The 12,099-nt window shown below is 43.8% G+C and overlaps 1 protein-coding gene across 1 annotated transcript in view; it reads left to right on the forward strand.

Annotated features, from left to right (window-relative positions):
* LOC113994587 (E3 ubiquitin-protein ligase UBR4-like) overlaps positions 1 to 12,099 on the forward strand; it is a gene marked incomplete at its 3' end in the record, with an annotated part of 41,937 nt that overhangs the window by 13,871 nt on the left and 15,967 nt on the right. The window contains exons 20-40 of the mRNA XM_027733808.2: positions 482 to 614; positions 1,031 to 1,110; positions 1,729 to 1,857; positions 2,310 to 2,492; positions 2,694 to 2,816; positions 2,904 to 3,133; positions 3,765 to 3,889; positions 4,458 to 4,555; positions 4,669 to 4,826; positions 5,509 to 5,718; positions 6,715 to 6,816; positions 7,680 to 7,780; positions 7,965 to 8,163; positions 8,272 to 8,460; positions 8,971 to 9,034; positions 9,213 to 9,404; positions 9,981 to 10,051; positions 10,176 to 10,323; positions 10,825 to 11,052; positions 11,250 to 11,420; positions 11,517 to 11,699. Of these exons, the coding sequence (XP_027589609.2) occupies positions 482 to 614; positions 1,031 to 1,110; positions 1,729 to 1,857; positions 2,310 to 2,492; positions 2,694 to 2,816; positions 2,904 to 3,133; positions 3,765 to 3,889; positions 4,458 to 4,555; positions 4,669 to 4,826; positions 5,509 to 5,718; positions 6,715 to 6,816; positions 7,680 to 7,780; positions 7,965 to 8,163; positions 8,272 to 8,460; positions 8,971 to 9,034; positions 9,213 to 9,404; positions 9,981 to 10,051; positions 10,176 to 10,323; positions 10,825 to 11,052; positions 11,250 to 11,420; positions 11,517 to 11,699 (3,117 nt within the window). The remainder of the gene's footprint in view (positions 1 to 481; positions 615 to 1,030; positions 1,111 to 1,728; positions 1,858 to 2,309; positions 2,493 to 2,693; positions 2,817 to 2,903; positions 3,134 to 3,764; positions 3,890 to 4,457; positions 4,556 to 4,668; positions 4,827 to 5,508; positions 5,719 to 6,714; positions 6,817 to 7,679; positions 7,781 to 7,964; positions 8,164 to 8,271; positions 8,461 to 8,970; positions 9,035 to 9,212; positions 9,405 to 9,980; positions 10,052 to 10,175; positions 10,324 to 10,824; positions 11,053 to 11,249; positions 11,421 to 11,516; positions 11,700 to 12,099) is intronic.

Raw genomic sequence — 12,099 nt, forward strand, 5'->3', positions numbered from 1 at the left:
TGGAGTTACAAGGCATGATTAACTATCACTGCTGATTCCTAGCACTGGCTTCATTTGGAGTGAAAATTCCTGGTCTAATTAGTATCCTAATTCCTGATCAGGACAGGATGATTGTTCCACCTTATCTTTAAAATCTTGAGTGTTTGGGTATTTAGGCATCATTTCACAGCTACCTTTTCTTTGCTTTAGTGTTTCACCACTGAGGTTTTTTGGATTTCTGGTTTTCTCATTAGTGGGATGCTGGTGCTTTGTGCCTGGCTTTTCCAATTGTGGGAAGTTTGGCCTTTGATTTAAACTGCTCCCTTCATATTAAAAAGCATCAGAGAGGGTCCAGGGCTTTCCTCAGAAGTGTGCAATGTTCTGCTTTAAGCAGGGTTGTTTCTATTCTATGGTTCTTTTTCTGGGGGGTGGTATTGTCCCCCTACCCCTCAATGACAAGGATGCCACGGGTGGTTTTTTGTTTGTTCATTTTGTAACTTAGGTACAGTATAATTTGCTGACTCCACCCATTGGCTGGGGGAGTGGATCCCAGGACAGTGGCAGACGAACGTCTGTCCCACTTTATCATGGCTTTAAAGAAGTGGAAGAAAACTGGACCAAACACTGTTCTTCAGGTAAGAAAGAAAATTAAAGGAACTTTTTATTCCAGGATTTACTTTTGAAATTAAATGTGAGCCCTTCCTGTACCCTGGTCTGGGCAGCTTTTCCTGCTTTTAATGGGCATAGTTACAATAGACAAAAATGCATCTAATAACACAGGAAAAGTTTTATTAAATAAAATTACTGTCATCTAGGAGTATGGTACAAGTAATTCAAAATATATTTGTATTTATTGTGCCAGGATTGTAGGAGTAGGAAAACTTTGGCTGTGTATACCACAGGTTAGAGCACATTCAATGTGTTATGAAGCTGGTTTAGTATTTGGTAGTAGTATTAAATGTGAAAGGTTAGGGATGGGGGAAAGAGTATAACACCGTGCTGCCTAATTAAACTGTCACTTGGAAGGTTATTTTCTGTTCTCACATTCCAGACTCAGTTCCACAGCCCAGGTTCTACTGCATCCTGTCTCTAGAAGCTTCTGAGGATGATCTGAACCGTCTGGACAGCACGGTATGGGCACTGTGGTTTAGAGACCTTCCTGTAAGTCTCCACAAGGCCACGTGGATTTGACAAGTGCCAGGGAAAACAGACAAGAAGGAAAGACTTGATTAAACAGAGAGACCAGAAATTTTTCACTAAGTGGAGAGAAAAAGAGTGGTTGGATAAGATAATATGGGATTCCCTTTTACACCTAGTTGCATGTCAGGGAATTCAGCATGCAAAGTTTGTGAAGATGTGCTGGACTACTTTGTAGGAATGCTTGGGATTCAGTGCTGGAACAGAGAGACCTGCCCTATCCACACTTGCTTTTCAGTGTTGCTGAAACACCTGAGACGAAGACGTGGCATTAGAGTTGTTTCTCATCACTTTGCTCCATGTTCTTCCTGGGTTATGTTTCCTCTCTACATTTGTTGCCATCAGGGTTGTGGACTTGCTCCCATGCAGGCTCCCTTATCACCAGTTCATTGATTATCCGACTGAGGAGAGAAATACCTGGCAGAACTCACTTCCCGAAGGTTTATTTTGCTTAGTTTTAGGCTGTGGGTATTCTGAATACTTAAAAGAGTAAGAGCTTGGCTGTATATATGCTTTGCAAAACGTCAGTCCTGACTTGTCTGACTTCTGCAGGTTTGTGAGGTCCTTTTCTCCAGGGCTACGAAGTACGATGAGCTTTATGCAGCCCTGACTTCATTGCTTGCAGCTGGGTCCCAGTTTGATACGCTCAGGAGGAGGGAGAACAAAACTGTCACAGCACTGGTAAGACTGTCTTGCTGCCTGTGTTGAGGAATAACAAGTTTTCAAAATTAGGATTTTTAAGCAAAGTATTTAACCCAAGTGGTTTGGGCAGTGGTTGGAGTAACGGGGAATTTACAAAGGCCCCAACTAACTGTAGTGTTTATGGTGGCTGCACATCTCTCAAGTTTGTTATTCATAATATGTTTCAGACTTGCTGTAAGTCCCTGGTAATTCCAGTAGTTCTGGTTAGAACATGATTAAGCAGGAGAAAATTGTATAATTTTTCCTTTTTCTTTTCTCACTCCTCTGTTGCATATTTTGTTGTGTAATATGACAGAAACTCAGTCCAGAATGTGTTCATCTGATTTGGTACATCTGCAGGAGTCTGGAGTCCCTGATGAGATATTTCAGTAGCTATAATGATCGAGACTGTATCTTTCTTTACTAATTTATCCTACTGTTCCTCTCTTTAGGAAGCCTGTGCCCTTCAGTACTACTTCTTGATCCTGTGGCGGATACTGGGGATTTTGCCTCCCTCCAAAAGCTACATGCACCACTTGGCCATGAACACGCCTGAGATGAGCGACTGTGACCTCCTGCACACACTGCGCTGGTCTTCCCGCCTGCAAATCCCTTCTTATGTCACATGGATCAAGGTACAGCCTTGACTGGGCTATTTTTGAGATGTTGATAGTAAGAATGTCTGTCTCTTCCATAGGATTTGTTCTGTGGGCATGGTGGGGAGAAATGGAAAGTTGTGCCTGTATTTTCCAAAGTGTTCCAGCCTGGTGATTGGCAGAGTGCTTAACTGTAGAGCACTATTAAAGTGCGATGGGTCTGCTTTTTGCCATCTCTAGGATCACCTTGTCAGGCAGGGCATGAAAGCTGAACATGCTGCTCCTCTCGTCGAACTGACCTCCAGTAAGTGCATCTCAGTGAAGTACGACGTGGAAATAGCTGAGGAGTACTTTGCTCGACAGGTGAGATGGTGGGAATGCATCCATGCACATGGAACTTGTTTTTGTGGAATGATTCGCACTTACTGGTGCTTCCCATTGTATTTGCAGATATCTTCTTTCTGTGCTGTTGACTGCACAACTATTCTCCAGCTGCACGAAGTTCCCAGTTTACAGTCCATTTACACCCTTGATGCTGCAATTTCCAAGATTCAGGTTTCTCTAGATGAGCACTTTTCCAAGTTAGCTGCGGAAACTGATCCCCACAAATCCTCAGAGATAACCAAGAACCTCCTTCCTGCTACTCTGCAGCTCATTGACACCTATGCTACGTTTACCAGGTACAGTCCTTGGGATCTCCAGGAGGAATGCAATTCCCTGCAGTGCATTTTGCTTTCTTTGCATTTTGTGTGTTGTCTTCTTAGAGGTGCCTGAGTTTTTTTATAGTCCAGTGTAATTACTTTATGTCCTCTAGAATGTCCATTGTTTTAAAAGAAGAATAAAAAGTAGCTTTTCAAGCCATGTATGGAAGTTGTTGTATCTAAGTAACCACCTTGTCTGATCTTCCAAGGCTTCCTTGCAAATTTGCAAAAACAGCTTTTCCTCGAAAGATAAAACCACTCTGTAGGATAGTGCTGCTTAAGGTTATTTCTCTGGAATAATATTGAGGCTGTCAGACCATCAAGAAGGAGAGGGGGGTTAATTCTTACATTAAGAGTCTGAAGTCTTGTAAACTCTTGTTAGAAACCTGTGTAGAAGAAAGCAAAAGTAAATCAGCTTTTTCTTTGGAATGGGCACTTCTCCTCATAAGTAGCTTGGAGGGGATAAAAGCCCACAACTCCCTTCGTGGTATGAGATGAAGTATGGGGCAGAGCTTCAAAAGTTTGCTGTTTATCTGTCCCTGTATTGACAGATGTAGTTCAGAAATGCAGAGCTGATTCCTGAAGTAAATCCTTTCCATCCTGAACGCAGATCTTACTTGCTCCGGAGCCTGTCTGAAGAGGGCTCCACGGACAACAAACCCTCTGAGGAGAAGCTCCAGGGTTACGCTGCTGTCCTGGCCATCGGGTCCAGCCGCTGCAAGTCCAACACTCTAGGTGAGGGTACTGGAGAGCTCACTGTGCCTTCTCTGTAAAGGTGAAGCTTTCTACAATGCTGCCAACATTCCATTTCAAAGCTCTGTGCTGGCTCATGTGTTCTTCACCACTCTGTTCAAATGAGGGAGTTATCCTGCCAGCAGCACACTGGAAGTCTCCTTTTGGTATCCTAAAAACTCAAAAAGCTGGGCAAAGCTTGAAAGGGTAACTGTCTTGTGGGCTTGTCCGGATTGTTGAAATGCTTTTATAACCGTATCGGAGCTGGTGGCATGGAATAATAAGGGGAATTATGAAATGTTGCTGTGTTGAAGACTGCTGTGAATTGGTATTTTTGCCCTGTTTTCTATTGTTTTAGTAAAGTGAAAGAAGCAGAGAAACTCTTGCAAATGTAGGGATAATTTTGACTTGTAGAAAAGCTTGAAACTAGCCCTCAACAGAATTACAGCTCAGTTTGGCTACAATTGTGTCTTAAATAATGATCTAATTTAAAGAGTATTGTAAAAGCATTCTGGGTTTCAACAGGACCTGTGAAATTACTTAGATCCTGATGATTCTGTGTTACCTGCAGGGCCAGCACTTGTTCAGAACTTGCCTTCAGCTGTGCAGACTCTGTGTGAGTCATGGAACAACATTCACACCAACGAGTTTCCAAACATTGGCTCATGGGTGAGTCCAGCCTGGAGGATTGATCTGGTGTGCCCTTAACTCTCTGGGCATGGTTGGTGGGGTGTCACTGTGTTGGAGGTGGGTGGTTCTGATGTGTGTGTGTCCCTCCCCAGCGCAATGCCTTTGCCAATGACACGATCCCTGCGGAAAGCTACATCAGTGCTGTCCAGGCTGCCCACCTGGGCACCCTCTGCAGCCAAACCCTGCCTCTGGCAGCTTCCCTGAAGCACACCCTGCTGTCCCTGGTCAGGCTCACCGGGGATCTCATTGTGTAAGTGATGGATTTTCCATACGTTATATGTTACAGACACTGTGGGTCTGTCTGCTGTCCTCAATGGCTGACTTCATCAGGCTCTGTGGGTGGAACTCACTGACCTGGTGCTGTATTTTGAACTAGGCCTTTCAGTTTGCAGTTCTAAATTCTACGTGAATAAAGGCAGTCATCTCATCTCTTCAAAAGTCCAACCCCCTCAGAGAAACCCTTATTTCTTTTTTTGTCAAATACGGACTTGAAGAAACTGGAATATAAACTGAGACAATATAGATCTAATTAATTGATTTGTTCTTTGTTATAATTCATTTTTGTGATGTTTTAAAAGCATAAAGAGAGAATGAAATGCATTTCTTTTTCCAGGGACTTACTTTAAAATACACTGAAATCAAGAAGTAGTTGTTGACACTGCAGACAAACCCAAAAGCCACACTGTGTGAGAGTGTAGTCTGTCTAGGAAAATGTTGTGACTGTGTATATGCAAAAGTTAACATGCAGAGTTTTCTAAGTGAGGACTGTTTTTCTGAGGCTGTGTCAGTGTATTTGTCCCAGCTTTCTAAAAAAAGTTTTATCACTGATTTCCATCCAGATTTGTGCCTCACTTGTGTGACTTCTGATTTCCAATAGGGATGTTCTCTAATAGATCATGCAGAGAATTAACTTGTTTGCTTTTGTTTTCAAGCTGGTCAGATGATCTGAACCCACCTCAAGTAATTCATTCCCTACTGCCCCTCCTTCTGGAGACCAGCACAGAGAGTGTGGCAGAAATCAGCAGCAACTCCCTGGAGAGGATCTTGGGCCCTGCAGAGTCAGATGAATTCCTGGCACGTGTTTATGAGAAGTTGATCACAGGATGCTACAACATCCTGGCCAATCACTCTGATCCAAACAGGTAACAGGCTGGGCTTGTCCTTCTCCCCCAAAACTGTGTACAAAGATTGGCTGCAGCGGATTTAAACAGCAGCGCTGGTGCTGAGCACAACAGAAAGGCAGAAAATCAGTTTATTTTTATCTGTGGAAGACTTTTATACTTGCGGACTAAAAATACAAGATATTTTATTCATGTTACCAGGAACCATTGAGGCAGGGTGGATTTTCATCATCTCCTGTAACTCTGGATGAAGCATGTGTGTATCTGGATGGTTTTTTATTTAAAAAGATAGAAAATTCTGTAAATACAAGCACGAAATCAAAAGTGAAGATGCCAACCTAACTCACGTTATGTTCCCTTTTTCTTGCTGTGTGTAAGGATGGCTAATCCCTGCTTTCTCACAGCTAACTACCCAGATTTGGGCTTCCCACCCCTTCCTCTTTGTACAGAGGGAATGAGCTTCCTGTGCAGATATTGATTCTAGCCATCTGAAACATAAAACCTTTAGACATGATGATGTTGCATCTTTTTTAACACTGATCCTCTCTGGATGGGAGGTCAGAGGGAGATCTACTGACCTGGTACAGAGCATAAATGTGATGGGATTTTACTTGCAGAGTATTTGTGGAGTGAGGATAAGCATAGGGGAGAATGGGGAGGAGTAACACTAAAATAGACTTAAAGTGTACAAACAGCAGCTGTTTATAGGAATTTGAGGTGTCAGAAAGGTCTGGATTATTCTGGGTTTCTAACTGTAACTTGCCTTACAGCATCATGTGATGCTTTTTTGCTGAACATTTGTTGGGTTTGTTGGTGTTTCTGTCTGGCGTTCATCGGTTGTTTTTCTCCTGTCTCATGAAGAGCTGTTTTCAATTGGTGGAAAGGTTTTGGAATTGTATTAGCAAAATAGATCACTTCTTGACTCTCAGAGCTGTTGTAATTGTTGAAATGGCTCCTATATATTCTTATTTGACCCTCATGTATTTGATCCTTATATATTCCTCTTTTAATCCTTAGTGGTCTGGATGAGTCCATCTTGGAGGAATGTTTGCAGCATCTGGAGAAGCAGCTGGAGAGCAGCCAGGCCCGAAAAGCCATGGAGGAATTCTTTTCAGAAAGGTGAAGTCACTATGAGAGTTGTAGCCCAAGAACTCTATTTCTCATCCTTTTTCTGTTTGCTTGTCACTGTAGACTCTGAAGTGATGTTGATGTCATTGTGCAGGAAAATATGGGCTGTGTAAAGACAGGATCTCCTTTGAGGAGTGCAGGAGAGTGGGAAAAAACTTGGGGCGGGGGCAGGCGGAGGACCCGGGTCTTTGTCACTCCAAAGGAAATAGTGAGTCCCTATAGTGATCATTAGTGCAAGATGATCTGTCAAAGGAGTTTTTTGAGAGATGCTGGTCCATAAGGAATTTACAGACCAAGCTGCAAAATCCCAAGTTCTCCCAGTGCTTCCTTGGGGTAGCAGGTTGGTAATTTTAAGAGTATGAGTGGGGTGTTGGCCTGACTTAAGATTATGAAGACAAACTGTGCTGGAAGCAGCACAGCACAACAAGAGTGTTCTGAATATGAGGGTGAACTCATATTCAGAGGAAAGGTTTTCTCTGTTAAGCAAACCATTGTCTGTTTTTTCTCTCTACTTGTTCAACAGTTCAAAATGGAAGCAGTATGGTGGCTATACTTTGTAAAGATGGAAGGGAAAAATAGGCAAGAAAATCTTGCCTTTTGGTTTGGAAACGAGTTTAGGCCCTTTTGTGACCTGATATGCAAGATACTGAAATGCTGCTGAGGAGCCCATGAGATTCATGAGTTTTAGTCTGAGTTTGCTGTTTGGCTGAAAGCAATTTCAGCAATTGGCTGCTGAGCAATATTAATACAAACTGTTGCCAGTCTGAAACGTGAGGGCAGAGAGAAGTGAAGCAAGTGATAAAAGGGAATGGGTCATCTTTTACAAAGCTGATTTATTTTCCCCCTCTATATAGTGGAGAACTGGTGCAGATCATGATGGCAACAGCCAATGAGAACCTCTCAGCCAAATTCTGTAACAGGGTGCTGAAATTCTTCACCAAGCTCTTCCAGCTGAGTAAGTGATGGTTGGATCTCTCCTGTCCCGCCTTTGTCCGCTTTATACTGTTCTTGTATTAGGCTGAGACATGAAGATGCTTGAAAGGAAAGCTGTGGGAGGGAGTGGGGTCACAGCTTCACACTTGTAATGAAAAGCCACACGTTCACTGTAGATCTGTCACTCACAGTAACTTCCCCCCCAGCTGAGAAGAGCCCCAACCCCAGCCTGCTGCGACTCTGTGGCTCTTTGGCTCAGCTGGCCTGTGTGGAGCCTGTCCGGCTCCAGGCCTGGCTGACCCGGATGACCATGTCCCCACCCAAAGACTCAGACCAGCTGGACATTGTGCAGGAGAACAGGCAGCTCCTGCAGCTCCTGACAACTTACATCGTTCGGGAAAACAGGTAAAGCACAGCCTTTTGTGTGCTGGTCGTTTCCTTCCTCCTCCAGAGGTGTGAGTTGCTGGTGGTGTCTTTATAGTACCTCTCTGAAACTCTCTTGTTTTTGCTCAGCCAAGTGGGAGAAGGTGTGTGCACTGTTCTGCTGAGTACTCTGATACCAATGGCAACAGAGATGTTGGCCAATGGTGATGGCACAGGCTTTCCTGAACTGATGGTCGTGATGGCAACTTTGGCCAGTGCAGGACAAGGTGCAGGACACCTCCAGCTTCATGGTGCTGCTGTGGATTGGCTGAGCAGATGGTAAGAGTAAACGGGATACTGTTCTTTGTTTATTTGCACCACTTAGACTGATTTTGTTAAATTTTTTGACTGGTGATATGGGGACAGAAGTTCGTGTATGCTGATATTCAGTTATTTTTTAGTTAGTTGTTTGGAATATAAAGTGTCTGATCTGTATCCCCTCCCATTAAGAACAACCATGTGTTGTCTTTCTTTTCCACTCTGGATGGTTTAATTACTGCATTTATACATTCCCTGCTGTTAACCTAAAGCAAATTGAATGCTTGAAACTGTTGGTCAGGACTGAGTTTATACTTCCCAACAACTGTTACCTGTAATGAGAGGTTGTGGACTCCCCATTCCTGGAAGTGTCCAAGGCCGGGTTGGATGGGGCTTGGAACAACCTGGGATAGTGGAAGGTGTCCTTGCCCATGGCAGGGGTGGAATGAGATGAGCTTTAAGGTTCCTTCCACCCCAAACCACTCTGGGATTCTGTGATTCTATAATAATTTCCACTGTTTTTTGTTACAGCAAGAAATACCTGTCTCAAAAGAATGTGGTAGAAAAAATGAATGCCAATGTCATGCAAGGGAAGGTAAGACATGACCATCGTTTAATTTGCAGGAATAAATCCCAGGCAGGAGCTGTTCACCCGTCCTGTTGGGTTCATAGTGGGAGTTAAAGCAATTTGGTCAGGGGCACTTGTTCAATTTTCTTGCCCCGTAGCCGCTATTATGGGATGTGAGCAGTGCCTGTCCTTTTGTGCTTTCCAGCACGTGACTATCCTGGAGTGCACCTGCCACATCGTCTCTTACCTGGCCGACGTCACCAACGCCCTGAGCCAGAGCAGTGGCCAGGGGCCCAGTCACCTGTCCGTGGATGGGGAGGAGCGGGCCATCGAGGTGGACTCTGACTGGGTGGAAGAGTTGGCAGTGGAGGAGGAGGACTCCCAGGCTGAGGATTCGGTAGGCAACGCTCACAGTTAGTGCTGCAAAGGAGATGAAGGTTTATTTTGCTTCCAAATCAGAATTACTCAGGTTATGAACTAAGAGTTTGTTGTTTATTCCTAATGTGACCTACTTGACAGGACTGGAAGAGAATATCTGTAATTCATGCCTAGATCCGTTGACTTTGCCATGTCAACTAAAGTTAAATATTTATTTTTTATTAGAAAAAGGAAGAAATGGAGTGAGATGGGTTTCTTCCTACTGGTTGGTTTGTCAGTTTTATATATATGTCAACAAGCAGCTTAGATAAGACTTTGAAGTGCTGTTGGCTAGGGAAGAAAAGCTGTTATAATGCATTGTTTTAATTTTGTTGTACCAACATTTTTGTTACTGTTTCTTTTTCTTGTTAACCCTTTCATGTTATTATAATATGTCACCCTCTTTTTCATGTGGTTTGATACCAGCTGCCTTCTCTTAGCTCAGTGTTGCTATTCTTAAAATGCACATTTGGTGTCTGAGGAATTTATTCTGTACCATGTACTTTACTGTAGCTGCAGTTGCAGCGCCTTTTTGAAACAATTTTCTTCTCTATAGGATGAAGATTCTCTCTGTAATAAACTCTGTACCTTCACCATCACACAGAAAGAATTCATGAATCAACATTGGTAAGGATCTGAAATTTGTGTTCAGAATTTCAGCCTGATATTCCTGGCCATTGAGAAGGAAACCAGTGTGGTTTGTGAGCCTCAAGCAGTGTCTTTCATAACTCACCTGGCTTATTTTGGGCAGGTACCACTGTCACACTTGCAAGATGGTTGATGGGGTTGGTGTTTGCACAGTTTGTGCTAAAGTTTGTCACAAGGATCATGAGATTTCTTACGCCAAATATGGGTCGTTCTTCTGTGACTGTGGAGCCAAGGAAGATGGCAGCTGCCTGGTAAAGTGTTTTCATGTCCTCAGCTTTTAAAGTCTTTTGCAGTTTTCTGTTCTGCAATAAGTTATGTCAGGGTATGAGTGTGTAAGAGTCATAAGACTTGAAGGTATTTGTTTTATAATGACCCTTCAGAATTTACAGCTTGCCTGGAAATTAATGTTTTTGCACTGAATAAGAGCACTGGCAAATCTCTGTCCCAGTGACTCCTGGGATTCCACCTACCTTTACAGAATTCGCTACACAGCAAACAACACCTTTTCCCATGTTTTCCACTAGCAGCAAACAAAATAACTATATCTTAATTATGGAGGCTTTTTAATACTTGAGTGGAGAGTGACATGTAGGATGCTGTTTTGTTGTATCTTTAGAATTGCAGTCTTAAGAGATTTGCACTCTATTTCTTTAAAATTACATTAATCTTGCTACTATTACAGTCTGTATTCATTTCATTAGTAGTCAAACTGAGTCTGGTTTAGGCTCTTAGCATTCCTGTGTCATTCCCAGGCTTTGGTGAAGAGAACCCCCAGCAGTGGGATGAGCTCTACCATGAAAGAATCCGCCTTCCAGAGTGAGCCCAGGGTGCCTGAGAGTGTCATTCGCCATGCCAGCACCTCCCCTGCTGAGAAAGCCAAGGTCACCATCAGTGAGGGGAAGGGCCCTGACGAAGAAAAACCCAAGAAGAGCAGCCTGTGCAGAAACGTTGAGGGCTGTCGAGAGGAGCTGCAGTCCCAGGTATGATTATCTGTTAAACAAAGATCATTTATGGTGAGGATCTTAGGCAGAATGTGTTGGTTATCAGCCAAGTTGTTTGATTTTTATGATAAGAGGAGTCATAAAAAGGGTGTCAGGCTTTAAAAAGTGGTTGATGTGTAGCTGTTATGAAGGCTCCCATAGGAGCATTTTGTTCCTCACTTATCTCTTTCTTGTAGGCCAACTTCTCCTTTGCACCTTTGGTGCTAGAGATGCTGAATTTCCTGATGGATGCCATCCAGATCAACTTCCAGCAAGCTTCAGCCATGGGGAGCAGCAGCCGTGCCCAGCAAGCTCTCAACGAGCTCCATACTTTGGACAAGTCAGTAGAAATGACAGACCAGTTGATGGTGAGACTAAAGGAGTGATTAGATTATGGGGGGAGGACGGTCACTTTTTATAGGGCAATTCCAAGTGGTTTACTTTGGATGCTTTTACTGACTCAGGTGCCAACTCTCGGCTCTCAAGAAGGTGCTTTTGAGAACGTGCGCATGAACTACAGCGGGGACCAGGGCCAGACGATCCGGCAGCTGATCAGCGCCCACGTGCTGCGGCGCGTGGCCATGTGTGTGCTGTCCTCCCCGCACGGCCGGCGCCAGCACCTGGCTGTGAGCCACGAGAAGGGCAAGGTGAGCTCTCCAGCTCTGCAGGGAACCCTGCATTCTGAGGGAAAATGGAACAGCGCTGAACAACAGGCAGAATGTGATTTGTTCTGCCTCTCTGGAGAACTGGATCTTCTGTGTCGTATTGCAGCTTAGGGAAGCCTCTCTTAGAAAAAACTCTTCAGGGAAAAGAGTTCTTGCAGTGAGAACAGTGAGAACAACTCACTACAACTACCTAGAAGGAGACTGAAATGAGGTGGGGGCTCATCTTTTCTGCCATGTCTTAAGTGAAAGGATGAGAGGAGAAAGGCCTTAAGCTGTGCCAAGGGGAGGTTCAAATTAGATACTAGAAAAAAAAAGTCTCTGCAAGAGTGGTCAGGCATTGGAATAAGTTCCCCAAGGAGGTAGTGGAGTCACTGTCTCTGGA

This window comes from Pipra filicauda, unplaced genomic scaffold (assembly GCF_003945595.2).
Source record: "Pipra filicauda isolate LSUMZ 115617 unplaced genomic scaffold, ASM394559v2 scaffold557_size342763_pilon, whole genome shotgun sequence".
Taxonomy (NCBI): Eukaryota; Metazoa; Chordata; class Aves; order Passeriformes; family Pipridae; genus Pipra; species Pipra filicauda.